We start from the raw sequence: 19,171 nt of genomic DNA on the forward strand, positions 1-19,171 counted from the left end.
CCTGGAGGAGAGAAGGCTCTGGGGAGACCTAATTGCCACCTTCCAGTACCTGAAGGGGGCCTGCAAGAAGGCTGGAGAGAGAGGGTTTACAAAGGCCTGCAGCAATAGCATGAGGGGCAATAGGTTTAAATCAGAGAAGAGTAGATTTAGATTGGATATTAGGAAAAAGTTCTTTACAATGAGGGTGGTTGAGCACTGGAACATCTTGTTCAGCAAGATGGTTGATGTCCCATCCCTGTGGAGATATTCAAGGTGAGGCTTGATGGGGCTCTGGGCGACCTGATCTAGTTGAAGATGTCCCTGCTCACTGCAGGGGGGTTGGACTAGATGACCTTTAGAGGTCCCTTCCAACCCAGGTGATTCTATGATTTTATTTTTTTTGTTGTTCATATTTTGATGATGGAGAAAGGTTGTGGTGGTGGTTGTCCTCGTCCAGCTTTGCTCCTCACTAAGGAAAGCAAAACCTCTTGTTACCTTCCCAATCAACTTTTGTGTTTAACTTTTTAGGTGGCTGGCCGCAAGGGGTTCCCTCATGTAATTTACGCTCGTCTTTGGAGGTGGCCTGATCTTCATAAAAATGAACTCAAGCATGTTAAATATTGTCAGTATGCTTTTGACTTAAAATGCGACAGTGTCTGTGTAAATCCTTACCATTATGAGCGTGTAGTATCACCTGGCATCGGTAAGTCGACTCTTGATTTAAGACGGAACTGTAGGAATAGAATGTAAAATGTTTTCTTGTTGAGTGCAGAAGATACAGGTCTGAATTAGAAACATTAATGATCTTTATTATCAATTACTCTCGTATGCTCTTGTCCAGCTTTTTAATGGAATTACTCTTTTACCTTTATTCCAAATGTGAAAGAACAGTTTGTGGCTTTGGTCTAAGCCTTTCTGTGTAATACAGTTAATTTTTATACTATGAGTAATTTAACATGGAGACTTGTGTTGTGATGGAGAGGATGTAATACGTAGAGTCTGTAGAATAAATTCATAAAGACTTATAAACTTAATGTTCAAACCTTGTTGAAGATCTCTGTGTGTATCATCCTCCACACACCCTTTTCTTTTTCTTCTTTGTAAAGATCTCTCAGGACTGACACTACAGAGTTCTGGTAAGTAGTTCTGGTTACTATTACATTTACTAAACCCTGACCCAAAAGAAAAACAAAACCCTCACCATTGAATGGTCTCCTGGTGTGCACTAAGAGTGTAGCCAACAGGTCAGCAGAGGTTCTCCTACTCCTCTACTGTGCCCTAGTAAAGCCACATCTGGAGTACTGGATCCAGTTCTGGGCTCCTCAGTTCAAGAGAGACAAAGAACTACTGGAGGGAGTCCAGTGGAGGCTATGAAGATGCTGAGGGGCCTGGAGCATCTCTCCGATGAGGAAAGGCTGAGTGATTTTGAGAAGAGAAGACAGAGGGGATCTTCTCAATACTGATCAATATCTAAAGGATGGGGGTCAGGAAGATGGGACCAGATTCTTTTTAGTGGTGCCCAATGACAGGACAAGGGTCAACAGGCACAAACGGGAACCCAGGAAGTATCCATCTGTAGGGGAGGAAAAACTTTTTTCTGTGAGGGTGCTGGAGTTCTGGACCAGGCTGCCCATAGAGGTTCTGGAGTCTCCTCTGGAGAGATTCCAAACCCACCTGGACATGATCCTGAGTAACCTGCTGTGGGTGACCCTGCTTTATCAGGGAGGTTGGACTAGATAATCTCCAGAGGTCCCTTCCAACCCCCACCACACTGGCATTCTGTGAATAGAATAGAATAGAATTAACCAGGTTGGAAAAGACCTTTGAAATCATCGAGCCCAACCTATCATCCAACACTATCTAATCAACTAAACCATGGCTGCTAAAAATAAATAACTTGACACCCAGGAACATGTGCCATATGATATACTACTTAATTGAATTGAGAATAATAGATGTTTATGATTTAATAAGTAGCTTAACAAGAAAAATAATAGGAATCCTGTAATTATTATACAATTGAACGAAACATGTTCTTGCTCTCCCTGAAACATGTCACTAAATGTCCAATGAACATCATTCAGAAATCTCAGATTGTGCAGCTGGTAATGACTTTATTTTAAACCTCATTTTTTTTTCTTCCACAAGAAACTCATAGAGAAGGAAATTTGGATAATCCCCTGGTTTTGGCATATTATTAGAAGCATTCAAGCAAAAATTACTTTAAACACCCCCAACAAACTACCCAAGGAACTATTACAAGATATAACTTGTGTGCTCATCTCTGCTGATTTGCATCATTACCCATATCTTCTGAAAAAAAATTAGCTTTTTATACCCACTCAAAGCTCAGTAGACAGCAGTTAAATACATACTGAGTGGTTCCTTGTCATGCTGCTATTTTTTTTCCCAGCAGGAAAGAGAATTACTGTCAGATTTTAATATATTTAATGCCAGTTTAAATGTGAGCATGTGATATAAGAGTTTTATTTGAACATACTCAGAAATAAATTCTTCTAGTGGTGATGGTGGTAATTTCTTTACATTGTAAGTGGAGTATAGAATCACAGAATTGTTTTGGTTGGAAAAGACCATTATCTAACTCTATCAAGTCTGATGCTAAACCATGTCTATCAGCACCACATCTGTGTCTTTTAAACACCTCCGAGGATGGTGATTTATCTTCCTCCCTGGGGAGCCTTTTCAGTGAAGAAGTTTCTTCTAATGTCCAATCTAAACCTCCCCTGGTGCAACTCGAGGCCGTTTCCTCTCATCCTATCACATGTTACTGGGAGAAGAGACTGACCCCCACCTCACTACAACCTCCTTTCAGGGAGTTTTAGAGAGTGAGGTCTCCCCTCAGCCTCCTTGTCTCCAGACTAAATGTGCCCAGGTCCCTCTGCTGCTCCTCACAAGACCTGTTCTCCAGACCCTTCATCAGCTTCCTTGCCCTTCTCTGGACCCACTCCAGCACCTCAGTGTCCTTCTTGGATTAAGGAGCCTAAAACTGAACCTAATACTCAAGATGTGACCTCACCAGTCCTGTGTACAGGGGAACAATCACTTCCCTGAATCTACTGAATTAGTGGCTGCATTGTTAAGTATAGAGTAGTGCCGTATTGTCTTTGAATGTAAATTTGATGTTTCTGGGCTATTTGGATGGGAGTTGCTTCAAATTCCTTAAGGGATGCATTGTTTATGTGCTGTGTTCATGAATTACATTTTTTCATTGGAGCTTTATGTTCTTACTTGAAGACTAGGAATTGGTTTGTTAGCTGCTGCTTTAACATATAGTTAGGTGCTTGACAAAAGTATATTTTTCCCTTTTATTAACCAAATCAAATCACACAGTGATGGACTAGAGAAAAAAATGGTATTCGAGTCCACTGTGGGACTAAACTACTTGTTTGAGAGCAGTAAGCCAAATAAATGATTTGCTTTTCCATCTAGCTACTCTTCAAAATTTCCTGCTTGCAGACTTGAGATGTTTATTTGTAATTTAGAGGAGTGCTCTAGCAATGTTTATAGAGATTAAATCCTGCTCCTGAAAGCTGCAGTGCAATTTGTAGTTAAATCCTGAGAAGATATTTGCTTGTTTAACTGGTTTGCTTCTTCACAGCTCCATCAAGCATGTTGGTGAAAGACGAATACGTTCATGACTATGAGGGGCAGCCGTCGTTGTCTTCTGCTGAAGGCCATTCAGTCCAAACCATCCAACACCCACCCAGTAACAGGGCATCTACAGAGCCTTATAGCACCCCAGCCTTGTTAGCTCCTACTGAGGCTAGCACTACCAACACCACTAATTTTCCCAACATTCCTGTGGCTTCAACAAGTAAGATCATAGAGATTATACAAAATGCTAAACTGAAAGTGTAAATGCTCAAAGATGGCCACTGCATTTTGGCAAAGTAAATCTTGCTGCTACCACGTGATGCTGATTAAAGTGTGTGGCAGCACAATCTAGGCAGTCTTCTAAGTGTTAACATCTAGATCTAGGCATCTAATTAAGTGTTAACACTCCAGGAGTGTTACAAGACTGTTTTGGATATGCCAAAGTGAGTGGTGAAGTTTTTCTTTTCTGTGTGTATTTGGTATAAGTGGAAGACTAACATCACTACCAACATCAAACCTCACACTTCACTCCAGTAAGGCAGTCAAGTACAGAGTGTCCTGCAGCCCTAATGTGGGGAAACCATGAGATATGGAGGGGTTTCATGTACTCTTTGTCACTTTATATTCAAACATTTTGGATATTAATGGATTTCATTTATCAAATGTGAATTACAGTGGTGTGGTGTTTCAATAATGTTCTTTAATTTCAGCTGACAGCTTTTTTGCTAAAGCTAATGATGTTTTTGACAAGCTGAGATACAATGCCTATATTTGTGTTCAGCAGAGGAAAAAAGCATAGGCAGCTTAACTGTATTCCCTCTGCACAACAGTTTATAGTCAATAACGTTTTCCTCAAAATGCTATAATTGTTGGAGCCAAGTGAACAGGAAAAACGAAAGCTTGTTTTAGGTTTTAGTTCAAGTGTTCAATGTGTTTTATTCTGCTAGCCAAACCAGTTTGAGAGTGCAAGTGTGAAACTGCTGATCAGTTTAGTGTGAATGGCTGAGCTGAAGCCTTGTAAAATCAAATTCTGTTAACCTGTTCTGAAATATCTGTTTTTTTTACTTCAAAGCTTAGATAATTATTGAAATATTTCTTTGTGAGAAAAAACCCCAACAACTTTCTCAGGAAGGAGTCCAGTGATGTATGCAGCTCTATTTTATTTAAATCTAAAATAATGATCAGTATGTTTTGGAGGAGCCTAAATTTGAGTGTCCTCCTTGGGAACAGAAGTTATGCCATAAATAAGCAACTTAATGGACCTGCTGTTGGCCTGTTTGGATTCATACCAAATCTACTCTAGTTAAAACCTGTGACATCTCTTCTTGTTTTTCAAACTGAAAAAATAATTTGTGAACCAAAGCAAGTCGTGATTGATAAACAGAGTTCTCTGCATACTTCTACTCCTAAAACATTAAGGGGTGTCAGAGCCACAACTATACTACGGAGATTCAGGTGGGTGGTAAGAAAAAAAAAAAAGCTGAAAGCAAACTTGCAGGAACTGTGTATTGCAGTGCCCTTAGTTGAGTGTCTTCCCACCAAGTAGTGCTAAGCTCTTCATTACAATTTTGGAACGTTCATGAATAGGTAGTATGTTCTTTTACCAGGTCAACCTACCAGTATATTGACAGGTAGCCATAGTGATGGACTCTTACAGATTGCTTCAGGGCCTCAGCCAGGAACTCAGCAGAATGGGTTTACAGCTCAGCCAGCTACTTACCATCACAGTGAGTATATACATATGTGTACTACTCTTAGTTTTTCTAAAACCAGTTTCCAAATGTTCAGGAGGAATAGAGGATTAGAAGCGAAAAGAGGGAAAACTCCCTTAAAAAACAATCACTCCTTTCTTGTTCTAGATAGTACTACAACTTGGACTGGAAGTCGAACAGCAGCCTACACACCTACCATACCTCACCATCAGAACGGCCATCTTCAGCATCACCCACCTATGCATCCTGGACATTACTGTGAGTAGTGTGGAGTTCCAAATCAATGTAATTGAATAATGAGGGCTCATTTTTGATTATTCTTTACAGAATCCCACAGAATAGTGAGAGGTTGGAAAGGTCCGTTGGAGATCATCTAGTCCACTTTCCCTGCTAAAGCAGGGTCACCCAGAGCAGGTTGCCCAGGATCACATCCAGTCAGGTTTTCATCTTTCCAGAGGAGATACTTCACCAGCAAGTTCCTGGCTGTTTTTATTTTCTCAAAATTTTAAAGTAATTTCTCAATGATGTAACAATCTACACTAAGCTTTGGAAGACATCTGTCTGTGTACATTAGCCAGGTAAAAGAACTTTGTGAAAGCTTCTGCATTAAAGTTCTTGTCAATAAAGTTGTGTCACAGCCTGATTCGTAATTACATTGGACACACAAAATTGAAAATCCTACAAAAGAAGACTACAACCTCTTGTTTTAAGGTACAGGAGATGATAAGAACAAAAAATTGGCCAAACTTTGAGTGTGTCTTGCACAGTATATTCATTATACGAGTATAATGTAAAACACCCCTACCCAAATTAATGTTTTCCTAAATTTTGTGGCAAATAGCTGGATCAATTTTTTTTTTTTTAATTTAGTGCTTAACCAGATCACCTGTTTGCAGCAGCTATTGGTGGTGGAGGGGAAAATATACTGTGAGGTAATGTTAGAATGACTTTTCAGCTTGTCTCTATCAAGAAAATAGTGGTTTAGATAGTTATAAAGCTTCATTCTTTTGTCCTGTTAGAATCCCACTTCATTTATCACCTTATTTTTCAGAAATACCAGGGTGTAAAAACTTCATTGGTGCTGTAGTTCCTCTATAAATGTTTCTCTGTGCATGTATCTTGCTATAATCAATATTTGTAACTGGGTAGTGATACCACACAAAGCTGTTCTTGGACACTGCCATTTATCATTTCAGAAAGCCACCTGTTTTGACATTTTATTGCAAAAGCTACTATTACTCATAATACTCTATACAGTGATTCTTTCCTTGCCCAACTTGGGGGCAGATGTGAAGCCTAAGTCCTGTTTCTGTTACATCTGATTTCTGCTCCATCTGATTTCTGTTTTCTCCTGGAGCTGAGTCTGTCTTGATAAGCATGCAGCCTTTCCTCCTGGGATATTAACGAAGCTCTTCGCTCCACTCAATTTCTGAATTTTCAGGAGAGTGTAATTCTTCTGTGGGCACTTTTCTCCCCTATCAGATTTGGCAAATCGATTCAGAAATTACTGGGATTTATAACATCTGGCATTCTCACAAGTCTGTTCTCATAGAAAAACAAGAATGTAAAGCTTGTTTTACCTCATGTAAAACAAATTGTGTGTTTTCTTTTAAAGGGTCAGTTCACAATGAACTTGCATTCCAGCCACCTATATCAAACCATCCTGGTGAGTAAAGTCTAACATGTAATGCTAAATATGGTGGAAGAGAATAACTTTCTGGTTTGAGTCAGATTTTTTTTGTTTCATTTTGGTTTTATATTCTGAAATTCGTGTTACACATTTAAAAGGGGAGGAAAGAGAGGAATCATTTTGCGATAAGTTTAGTTTTGAATTCTGTTTTGAACTAATCATGTACTCTGGGAACTGAATTTGATTTACATACCCAAGTCCAAAATTGCAATCCTTAACCTCACACTAAGCTGATTCCAACCCTGGAGATGTCTGAACTCTGTGTCCTCCATCCTAAACTTAACAGGGTGCCTGAAGTTATATTTTTTGCCTGCTTAAAAACATCATGGCATTTAGCCCATGCCAAAGCCCTCTTAAATACATCATCTAGAAATCCATCATCACAGCCAGATGAAATGTAAGTGTTCACCATAGCATTTTGGTGCTAACGTTTCTCTTTGGACCTTTACATTCAAGCTTGCTCTTTCCAAGAGTCTTCATTTATGATCACAAGGAACCAACAAGGTCTCGTCTTTTGTGGTACAGACTAGCTCTAGTGCAAAGTGCTTTTCTGGTTTCAGCAACAGCGAAGGAAGAGCTGCATAGTTGAAAAGCCTAAAAATTTAACTCATGTATTCATTGACCAGTGACTAAATCAGTACTAGAAATAAAATGGTTGATATTTGCTGGTTGAACTTAACTGTAGCTAAATTGTATTTCTTATTATTTAGTATGTCTTTTAAACCTTATCACAGAATGATAGGGGTTGGAAGGGACCTCTGGAGATCCATCTAGTCCAACCCCCCCACCAGAGCAGGTTTCACAGGATGGTGTCCAGGCAGGTTTTAAATGACTCCAGAGATGGAGATTCCACCAACTCTCTAGGCAGCCTGTTCCAGTGCTTTACCACTCTCAAAGAACTTCCTCCTCATGATTAGATGGAACTTCCTGCGTTCAAGTTTCTGCCTCTTGCCTCTTGTCCTGTCACTGGGCATTACTAAAAAAAGAATGGCCCCATCCTTCTGACAACCCCCCTTTAAGTATTTATAAGCATTGATAAGATTCCCCCTCAGTTGTCATTAGGCTAAACCCCCCCAGTCTCTCAGCCTTTGTTCATAAGAGAGATGTTCTAGTCCCCTCATCATCTTTAATAGCCTTTTGCTGTACCCTGTTGTCCAGGGTTCGGCTGGGAGGGAACACCAACCAAAACAGCCAGCTGACCCAGCTAATGGGTATTCGATACCATGCTGCTGTCATGTCTGCTGTATAAGGAAAGGGCTGACTGGGGCAAAGGATGATGGGGCTTGGAGTTTGGACTGTGACATGAGATGCATCCTGTTTCCAGGTTTCGCACTCTCTTCTGCTTCTGAGTTTTGCACCCTCTCACTTCGCCTCGCTTTGCTCTCTCCAACAAAAAAAAAAGCCAGTATTGTTTATATTATTCCATTAAACCCTCGTTAGAATAGAATAGAATAGACCAGGTTGGAAGAGACCTTCAAGATCATCGCGTCCAACCCATCAACCAATCCAACCCACCTAAACAATTAAACCATGGCACCAAGCACCCCATCAAGTCTACTCCTGAACACCTCCAATGATGGTGACTCCACCACCTCCCGGGGCAGCCCATTTCAATGGGCAATCACTCTCTCTGTGTAAAACTTCTTCCTAACATCCAGCCTAAACCTCCCCTGGCGCAGCCTGAGACTGTGTCCTCTTGTTCTGGTGCTGCCTGCCTGGGAGAAGAGACCAACATCCGCCTATCTACAATCTCCTTTCAGGTAGTTGTAGAGAGCAATAAGGTCACCCCTGAGTCTCCTCTTCTCCAGGCTAAGCAACCCCAGCTCCCTCAGTCTTTCCTCATAGGGCTTGTGTTCCAAACCCTTCACCAACTTTGCTGCCCTTCTCTTGACACGCTCCAGCAAGTCGACATCCTTCCTAAACTGAGGGGCCCAGAACTGGACACAGTACTTGAGGTGCGGCCTAACCAGTGCAGTGTACAGGGGCAGAATGACCTCCCTGCTCCTGCTGGCCACACTGTTCTTGATGCAGGCCAGGATTCCATTGACCCTCCTGGCTGCCTGGGCACACTGCAGACTCATGTTCAGCCTACCATTGACCAGTACCCCCAGGTCCCTCTCTGCCTGGCCACTCTCCAGCACTCTGACCCCAGCCTGTAGCACTGCATGGGGTTGTTGTGGCCAGTGTGCAGAACCCGGCACTTGGATGTGTTAAATCTCATGCCGCTGGATTCTGCCCATCTGTCCAGCCTGTCGAGGTCCTTCTGCAAAGTCTCTCTACCCTCCAGCAGATCAACTCCTGCCCCCAGATTGGTGTCATCTGCAAATTTACTGATGATGGTGTCAAGGTCCGGAGACATTAAATGCCTCGGTCCGGAGACACAGTTCTTTTAAGTATTCCCGTGTTGTGAAATTAGAGGCACAAACGAGGCCAAAGTATCAACAGCTAGACTATTTATTACATAAATAAAGTGGACATAAGAAGGGGAGAGGGAGAAAAGAGAGAGGGAGAGAGAGAAGGGGAACGGAATTATATTACCACCCCCCTCATCCCCCCCAAGACAGTTTGAGTCTGTGGAGGAAAGGTGCTGCAGGAGATGTTGGGTTTGTAGAGAAACGGTGTTGAGGCTTTTGCTGGAGAACAGCTGTGGTCCTCTGGGGAGATGTTGGGTTGATACAGGAACGATGCTGAGGCTCCTCTGGGCAGCCTGGGTCTGTAGAGAAAGGGTGCTGAGGATTTGGCTGGAGCTGTGGTCCTCCGGGCAGCTTCTTTTCTCCGGAGCAGCATTGTCCCGGCTTTCTCTTTTCAGCGGCCTGGCCCGTCTCCTGTGTTTTCCTTCATCTCCGTTTTTCTTCCAGTTTTTCTCCTTTGTTTCTCTCTCTACAAACCAGTAGTTGCTCCAGTCTTTTATACAGTTTTTAGTCCTTAGGTATGTATTCAAATATTGTCCCTCAGGAAATCCAGTGGCAGGAAATAATCCTTAGGTTCTGTGTATTACTGTGTGTTTGGGTAAGACCCTGGCTGGAGGGGGGGGGGATTCTCCATCTACCCCGTCTCCATCCAGACAAGACTCAGGAAACAGGTGGAGATTATCTTGCCCTAAAGGTGTGATGGCTGGGTCCTTGGGTCCATTGTTGTAGTCCCGTGTTATCACGATGCAATCACAAGCTGATTTGCATCTAGGATTGGTGGACAGGATTCTTTCCACCTTCTTTCCAGTGGCTCTGCTATCACTTTATCTTTGTTGACTCACATAGAAAGAGACATTAGACTCTCACAGATGGACTCAATGCCCTCATCCAGATTATCAATAAAGATGTTAAAGAGTATGGGGCCCAGCACTGATCCCTGGGGCACACCGAAAGGCAAGCCAGCGGGGAAGGCAACCGGCCTGGATGAGCAAGCAGCTTCTGGAGGATTTAAGGGGGAAGAAGAGGCTGTATCACCTTTGGAAGGAGAGGAAGGCTTCTCGAAGTATGTTCAAGGAAGCTGTTACATTATGTAGGAATAAAATTAGGGAGGCAAAGGCCCAGCTGGAACTGAAGCTGGCCACCTCAGTCAAAGATAATAAAAAGCATTTTTATAAATATATTAACAATAAGAAGAAGGGCAGGAAGAACCTGCACTCCCTGTTGGACCTGGAGGGGAACATGGTGACCGAAGATGAGAAAAAGGCTGAGGTCCTGAACACCTTCTTTGCCTCAATTTTTAACAGCAAGGCAGGAGGAGTTCAGGACAAGTGGCCTCCTGAGCTGGGCGATGGGGTCGGGGAGCAGTGTAATGCCCCGGAAATCCATGAGGAATTAGTTCGGGACCTGCTGAGCCACTTGGACACTCACAAGTCCATGGGACCAGATGGGATCCATCCTAGGGTGCTGAGAGAGCTGGCACATGTGCTGGCTAGGCCACTCTCCATCATTTTCCTCCAGTCCTGGCTCACAGGTGAGGTCCCAGATGACTGGAAACTGGCCAACGTGGTCCCCATCCACAAGAAGGGTCGGATGGAGGAACCTGGAAACTACAGGCCGGTCAGCCTGACCTCAGTGCCAGGGAAAATGATGGAGCAGATTATCCTGGCAGCAATAACTGCGCACCTGAAGGATGGCCAAGGGCTCAGGTCCAGCCAGCATGGATTTAGGAAGAGCAGGTCCTGCCTCTCCAACCTGATCTCCTTCTATGATCAGGTGACCCGTCTGGTGGATGTGGGGAGGCCTGTGGATGTGGTCTACCTGGACTTCAGCAAGGCCTTTGACACCGTCCCCCACAGCAAACTGCTGGCTAAGCTGTCAGCCTGTGGATTGGACCATTACACTATGTGCTGGGTTAGGAACTGACTGGAGGGCCGGGCCCAGAGAGTGGTAGTGAACGGTGCCACATCCAACTGGCGGCCAGTCACCAGTGGTGTCCCCCCGGGAACAGTGCTGGGCCCCGTCCTCTTCAACATCTTCATCGATGATCTGGATGAGGGGGTCGAGTCAGTCGTCAGCAAGTTTGCAGATGACACCAAGTTAGGGGCAGATGTTAGTCAGAGGATAGAAAGGCTCTGCAGAGGGACCTCGACTGACTGGACAGATGGGCAGAGTCCAATGGGATGTCATTCAACAAGTCCAAGTGCCGAGTGCTGCACTTTGGCTACGGCAATCCCATGCAGAGCTACAGGCTGGGGTCGGAGTGGCTGGAGAGCTCCCAAACAGAGAGGGACCTGGGTGTGCTGATCGACAACCACCTGAATATGAGCCAGCAGTGTGCCCAGGTGGCCAGGAGGGCAAATGGCATCCTGGCCTGCATTAGGAATAGTGTGGCCAGCAGGAGCAGGGAAGTCATTGTGCCCCTGTACTCTGCTTTGGTTAGGCCGCACCTTGAGTACTGTGTCCAGTTCTGGGCCCCTCAGTTTAAGAAGGACATGGAAACACTTGAGCATGTCCAGAGAAGGGCAACAAGGCTGGTGAGAGGCCTTGAGCACAAGCCCTGTGAGGAGAGGCTGAGGGAGCTGGGATTGTTTAGCCTGGAGAAGAGGGGGCTCAGGGGTGACCTCATTGCCCTCTACAACTACCTGAAAGGTGGTTGTAGCCAGGAAGAGCTTGGCCTCTTCTCCCAGGCAACCAGCACCAGAACAAGGGGACACAGTCTCAAGCTGCGCCAGGGGAGGTTTAGACTCGAGGTGAGGAGGAAGTTCTTCACTGAGCGAGTCACTTGTCATTAGAACGGGTTGCCCAGGGAGGTGGTTGAGTCATCGTCCCTGGAGGTGTTCAAGAGGAGATTGGATGTGGCACTTGGTGCCATGGTCTAGTCATGGGGTTTGTGTTGATAGGTTGGACTTGATGATCCTCGAGGTCCTTTCCAACCTAAGTGATACTGTGATACTAGTGACTGGCCGCCAGCTGGATGTGGCACCATTCACCACCACTCTCTGGGCTTGGCCCTCCAGCCAGTTCCTAACACAACACAGTGTGCTCCCATCCAAGCCATGGGCTGATAGCTTGGCCAGGAGTTTGCTGTGGGCGATGGTGTCAAAGGCCCTGCTGAAGTCCAGGTAGACTACATCCACAGGCCTCCCCACATCCACCAGGTGGGTCACCTGATCATAGAAGGAGATCAGGTTGGTCAGGCAGGACCTGCCCTTCCTAAATCCATGCTGGCTGGGCCTGATCCCTTGGCCTTCCTGTAAGTGCTGTGTGATTGCACTCAAGATGACCTGTTCCATAATCTGGCCTGGCACTGAGGTCAGGCTGACAGGCCTATAATTCCCTGGCTCATCCAACCGGCCCTTCTTATGGATGGGCACAACGTTGACCAGCTTCCAGTCTTCTGGGACCTCTCCAGTGAGCCAGGACTGCTGAAAAATGATGGAGAGTGGCTTGGCCAGCTCATCTGCCAGCTCTCTCAGCACCCTAGAATGGATCCCATCCAGTCCCATGGACTTGTGGGGATCCAAGCAGCTGAGGGGATCTCTAAATACCCCCTCCTCCTGGAACAGAGGAAAACTATGCAGCTCCCTGGCTCCTTCTGCCAGCTCTGCAGGCCAGCTGTCTGGAAGACATTCTGTTCTGCTAGTAAAAATTGAGGCAAAGGAGGTGTTGAGTACCTCTGCCTTTTCTTCATCCTTTGTTACAACATTCTCCTCTGTCAACCAAGGAGTGGAGGTTGTCCTTGCCCTTCCTCTTGCTATTCATGTGTTTATAGAAGGAGTTTTTGTTGTCCTTCACAGCAGAGGCCAGTTTAAGCTCCAAATATGCTTTTGCCTCCCTAATTTTCTTCCTACATAACCTAACAACACCTTTCTTCCAAAGATGATGCACCCTCTTTTTTTCCCTTAGTTCTGTTAAAACTTCATTACCCATCCAGGCTGGCCGTCTTCCCTGGCGGTTCATTTTTTGGCACATTGGCACAGCCTGTTCCTGCGCCTTCAAGAGTTCTTCTTTGAAGTAGGTCCAGCTCTCCTGGACCCCTTTGTTTTCTTAGCTTGACTGAATACTGAAAATTCAATTATCTCATGGTCACTGGCCCCTAAACACCCTCTGACCACCACATCACCCACCAGCCCTTCCCTATTGGTGAAGAGGAGGTCAAGCATAGCCTTACCCCTGGTAGGCTTGCGCAGCGCCTGGGATAAGAAGCTGTCCTCCATGCACTCTAAGAACCTCCTAGACTGCCTCCTCTCTGCTGTGTTGAGATCCCAGCAGATATCAAGCAGGTTGAAGTTGCCCATGAGAACAAGGTCAGGCGATCTTGAGACAGCCTTAAGATGCCTATAGAATGACTCATCAAGATCTTCATCCTGGTTGGGTGGTCTCTATAACAGACTCCAACCAGGATGTCTGCCCAGAAGCACTCAACCCGATCGTCCCTGATCTCCAGCTCAATGGCATCTAGTGCCTCCCTGATGTACAGGGCCACCCCTCCACCCCTTCTTCCTTGCCTGTCTCTCCTGAAGAGCCTGTAGCCGTCAATTGCAGTGCTCCAGTCATGTGAGTCATCCCACCACGTCTCTGTGATGGCAACTACATCATAACTTTCCTGCTGCAGCAAGGCTTCCAGCTCCTCTTCTTTGTTACCCATGCTTCGTGCATTAGTGTACATGCACTTCAGCTGGGCTGCTGGTTTCACTTCTGGCTGTAGCTTATCACCCCCAGACTCTTGCCTTAGTGGAGTGGTTTCAGCCCCTTCCCCCTTCGAATCTAGTTTAAAGCCTTGTCTGTGGGTTGTCTCAACCCACAGAGCTGTTGTTTATTCTTTTGCTCCTGATCTTCCTTGATGTCTGTCATGGGTTAAGTTGAATGTTTGCTGCTGTTATTCATCCCATGCTGACATCAGGCCAGCTTCAAAATGAAAATGCCAGCTGGAGCAAAGTATTATGGGGCTTGAAGTTCAGACTGCAACATGAGAGGCTTCCTGTTCCAGTTGCTGCTTTTGGGTTCTGGGCTTTTTTGGTATTGGCTCATTCCTACAGGAGTGGTGGTGATATGGGAGGGAGTTGGTTAGCACACTACTTTTCTGCTTTCTGCTGTTGGGCTTTATTTCTGCATTTCACTGTTCTTTTTCTGCAAATAGTCTAAGATAAGGTAATTGCACATTATATTATTAGTCATTCATGTGATTTCATTTTATATTAAACTCTTAACTCTTTATCTCAACCCAGAGTTTTTGTGTGTTACTTTTCCCTCACTTCTGCGTTGGGGGGTGAAACAGGCAGGTTAACCCATTCTCAGATTTTAGAGTAGAATAGAATAGAATAGAATAGAATAGAATAGAATAGAATAGAATAGAATAGACCAGACCAGGTTGGAAGAGACCTTCAAGATCATCGCGTCCAACCTATCATCCAACACCACCTAATCAACTAACCCATGTAACCAAGCACCCTGTCAAGTCTCCTCCTGAACACCTCCAGTGACGGCGACTCCACCACCTCCCCGGGCAGTCCATTCCAATGGGCAATCACTCTCTCTGTGTAAAACTTCCTCCTGACCTCCAGCCTGAACTTCCCCTGGCGCAGCCTGAGACTGTGTCCCCTTGTTCTGGTGCTGGCTGCCTGGGAGAAGAGACCAACCTCTGCCTGTCTACAACCCCCCTTCAGGTAGTTGTAGAGAGCAATAAGGTCACCCCTGAGTCTCCTCCTCTCCAGGCTAAGCAGCCCCAGCTCCCTCAGCCTCTCCTCATAGGGCTTGTGTTCCAAGCCCCTCACCAACTTCATTGCCCTTCTCTGGACTCGTTCCAGCAAGTCAACGTCCCTCCTAAACTGAGGGGCCCAGAACTGGACACAGTACCTGTTACGCTGTCCCACTGGGAGGGTGGTGTGTGGGAGTTTTGTCTGAGCAGCTGTGTGTGAACTCAGCTTTTGTCTGAGTCAAAACCTTAACAATCCTTTTTGGCACCCAACATGGGGCATGACAGGGTTGAGATAACGAGAAAATTCATCTAAAGTTTGTTGAAATAATTTTGTATACCTTTTGTTCTCCTCAGTATGGTCACCATATTAATGCATTTGCTTTCCTGGTTACGTTATATAAATCCTTATGTACTTTATGTGCTCCCTGTGGTGGTGTTTAGCACCTCAGGGAAACGGATTAGAACTGCTATGTTACTGTACTGGCTGTGGACAAATTATGATATGATTATTCCTTGGTCACTCAATTAAGCTGGTATTTATATGCGGTCATTTATTAGTAATCTCATTCAATCAAGGGGTGGAACAGTGGAGAACACTTTTTAATTTTTTGAGAATTTCTAATATCTGTGGGTCACCCAGACCAGCCTTCTTTTCTTGCTTTGTCTACTAAATGTGTCCCAGGTCTTGTGCAAGGCAACATAAATCTTTCCCAAGAATACTACCTGGACATCTGTCCCGAGGCTGGATAATTTTGAGTGGTAGGGTGGTGTAGGGGAGAGTATGGGCAAGTGCCTAGAACAGTGATCACTTCTGATGTTTTGGAATTTTACCCCTCAACAAGTGCAAAATCTTGACAAACTAGTAAAATATTTGGGAGAAGTCTATTGTTAGCCTGGAAATTCCCAAGAAACACTGAGAGGAACAGGAGAACCCATACCATCAACAATTGGCTCAGGGGATGGTGCCAGCAGTGGAATTTTGGTTTCTTTGATCATGGGGCAACTTTTACTGCACCCGACCTGCTGGGTCCTGATGGGGTGCAATTATCTAGAAAGGGTAAGAGAGTCCTAGCACTAGAGTTGGCAGGGCTCATTACAAGGGCTTTGAACTAGGTCTGAAGGGGGTGGGTGAGGAAATCAGTCCTTCTGAAGAGGAAAGAGTAGGGCACAAATTAGGGGCAATTGAGAAGTCGGGAGCCCAGGTGAATTGCATGTACACCAATGCACACAGCATGGGCAATAAACAAGAGGAGCCCACCAGGGTGACTATGATGTTGTCGCCATCTCAGAAACATGGTGGGATAACATGCACGATTGGAGTGCTACACTGGGGGGTTACAGGCCCTTTAGGAGAGATAGGGGAGGGAGAAGAGGAGGAGGGGTGGCTCTGTATATTAGGGAGTCGCTCTCTGCCAAAGAACTTGAGGTGGAGGATGAAGGGATTGAGAGCCTGTGGGTTAAAATCAGAGGGCAGCCTAACAAATCTGACATCCTGGTTGGAGTCTGTTATAGACCACCCAACCAGGATGAGGAGGCTGTCTCAAGATCGTCAGATCTTGTCCTTGTGGGTGACTTCAGCCTGCCAGATATCTGCTGGGAATTAATTCAGCAGAGAGGAGGCAGTCCGGAAGATTCCTGGAGCGCATGGAGGACTGCTTCCTGATGCAGCTGTTAAGTGAGCCTACCAGGGGTCAGGTTCTGCTTGACCTGCTCTTCTCCAATAGAGAAGGGCTGGTGGGAGATGTGATGGTGGGAGGCTGCCTAGGGTGCAGTGACCACGAGATAGTGAAGTTTTTAATATGCAGGGAGATAGGGAGGTCCACCAACTGAACCTTCACCTTGGACATCTGGAGGGCAAACTTCAGCCTGTTTAAGAAACTTATTTGCAAAGTTCCCTGGGTATCAACCCTCAAGAACTGAGGGGTCCAGGAGGGGTGGACCTACTTCAAACAGGAGCTCTTGAAGGCACAGGAAGTGGTAGTTCCCATGTGCTGCAAGATGAGCTGTCGGGGAAGGCGACCGGCCTGGATGAGCAAGCAGCTCCTGGAGGATTTAAGGGGAAAAAAGAGGCTGTATCACCTTTGGAAGGAGGGGAAGGCTTCTCGAGGCATGTTTAAGGAAGCTGCTAGATTATGTAGGAAAAAAATGAGTGAGGTAAAGGCCCAGTTGGAAGTGAAGCTGGCCACCTCTGTGAAAGACAATAAAAAACATTTTTACAAATATATTAACACTAAAAAGAAGGGCAAGAAGAACCTGCAGTCCTTATTGGACCTGCAGGGGAACACTGTGACTGAAGACGAGGAAAAGGCTGAGGTCCTGAACACCTTCTTTGCCTCAATTTTTAACAGCAAGGCAGGAGTTCAGGACGAGTGGCCTCCTGAGCTAGGCGATGGGGTTGGGGAGCAGTGTAATGCCCCGGAAATCCATGAGGAATTAGTTCGGGACCTGCTGAGCCACTTGGACACTCACAAGTCCATGGGACCGGATGGGATCCATCCTAGGGTGCTGAGAGAGCTGGCAGATGAGCTGGCCAAGCCGCTCTCCATCATTTTCCTCCAGTCCTGGCTCACCGGTGAGGTCCCAGATGACAGGAAGCTGGCCAATGTGGTCTCCATCCACAAGAAGGTTCAGATGGAGGAACCCGGAAACTACAGGCCAGTCAGCCTGACCTCAGTGCCAGGGAAAATGATGGAGCAGATTATCCTGGCAGCAATAACTGCGCACCTGAAGGATGGCCAAGGGCTCAGGTCCAGCCAGCATGGATTTAGGAAGGGCAGGTCCTGCCTCTCCAACCTGATCACAGAATCACAGAATGTTAGGGGCTGTAAGGGACCTCAAAAGATTATCTAGTCCAACCCCCCTGCCAGAGCAGGATCACCTATACCAGATCACACAGGAACGCATCCAGGCAGGTGTTGAGTATCTTCCAGAGAAGGGAGACTCCACAACCTCCCCGGGAAGCCTCTTCCAGTGTTTCTTTGTCCTCACAGTGAAATTTTTTTTCCTCATGTTTACATGGAACTTCCTATGTCTCACTTTCCACCCATTGCCCCTTGTTCTGTCATTGGCATCACCAAGAAGAGCCTGACTCTACCCTCTTGGCACTCACCCTTTACATAAATATAAGCATTGAGGTCACCCCTTAGCCTTCTCCAAACTAAAGAGACCCAGCTCCCTCAGTTTCTCCTCATAATTACTTGTTAGAGTAATCTTTTTTTCCATTAAAGGCTAAAAAATATTAAGAACAGAAAATTAAAATTTCAGAAAATTATAATACAGAAGAGTCCAGACAGGTGTACACTGTGTAAATCATCTAAAATTGAAGACAAACTAAAATTAACTACCCTTTCTGCTACCTTACTATATGTATTTAATGGAAAAGTTTACATAGCTTAACCTTCACCTCATTTCCAAACACACCACTTAAAATTCTAACACAGCTATAAAGTAGCTAGTGTGTTAGACTGTAGGTATAGATAGTTTAAATCTTCTATGATCAGGTGACCCGTCTGGTGGACATGGAGAGGCCTGTGGATGTGGTCTACCTGGACTTCAGCAAGGCCTTTGACACTGTCCCCCACAGCAAACTGCTGGCTAAGCTATCAGCTCGTGGCTTGGACCACAACACTCTGTGCTGGGTTAGGAACTGGCTGGAGGGCCGAGCCCAGAGAATGGTGGTGAATGGTGCCACATCCAGCTGGCGGCCAGTCACCAGTGGCATCCCCCAGGGATCAGTACTGGGCCCCATCCTCTTTAACATATTCATTGATGATCTGGATGAGGGGATTGAGTCAGTCATCTGCAAATTTGCAGATGACACCAAGTTAGGAGCAGATGTTAGTTAGAGGGTAGAAGGGCTCTGTAGAGGGACCTCGACCGACTGGTCAGATGGGCGGAATCTAATGGGATGTCTTTTAACAAGTCCAAGTGCCGAGCGCTGCACTTTGGCCACGGCAACCCCATGCAGAGCTACAGGCTGGGGTCGGAGTGGCTGGAGAGCTCCCAAACAGAGAGGGACCTGGGGGTGCTGATTGACAGCCACCTGAATATGAGCCAGCAGTGTGCC

At 45.6% G+C, this 19,171-nt stretch overlaps 1 protein-coding gene across 6 annotated transcripts in view; it reads left to right on the forward strand.

Annotated features, from left to right (window-relative positions):
• The window catches only part of SMAD4 (SMAD family member 4), a 135,346-nt gene that overhangs the window by 101,413 nt on the left and 14,762 nt on the right, over positions 1–19,171 (forward strand). For 4 of the 6 annotated variants that reach the window (XM_068155390.1, XM_068155389.1, XM_068155392.1 and 1 more), the window contains 6 exons: positions 508–682; positions 1,086–1,115; positions 3,599–3,814; positions 5,202–5,321; positions 5,454–5,564; positions 6,922–6,972. In XM_068155390.1, coding sequence (XP_068011491.1) covers positions 508–682; positions 1,086–1,115; positions 3,599–3,814; positions 5,202–5,321; positions 5,454–5,564; positions 6,922–6,972 — 703 coding nt within the window. The remainder of the gene's footprint in view (positions 1–507; positions 683–1,085; positions 1,116–3,598; positions 3,815–5,201; positions 5,322–5,453; positions 5,565–6,921; positions 6,973–19,171) is intronic. The other 2 variants (XM_068155395.1, XM_068155394.1) reach the window with 1 other exon arrangement.

Source organism: Melanerpes formicivorus, unplaced genomic scaffold, assembly GCF_026170545.1.
Source record: "Melanerpes formicivorus ecotype bairdi unplaced genomic scaffold, bMelFor1.0.p_v2 SCAF_31, whole genome shotgun sequence".
In the NCBI taxonomy this organism is placed as follows: Eukaryota; Metazoa; Chordata; class Aves; order Piciformes; family Picidae; genus Melanerpes; species Melanerpes formicivorus.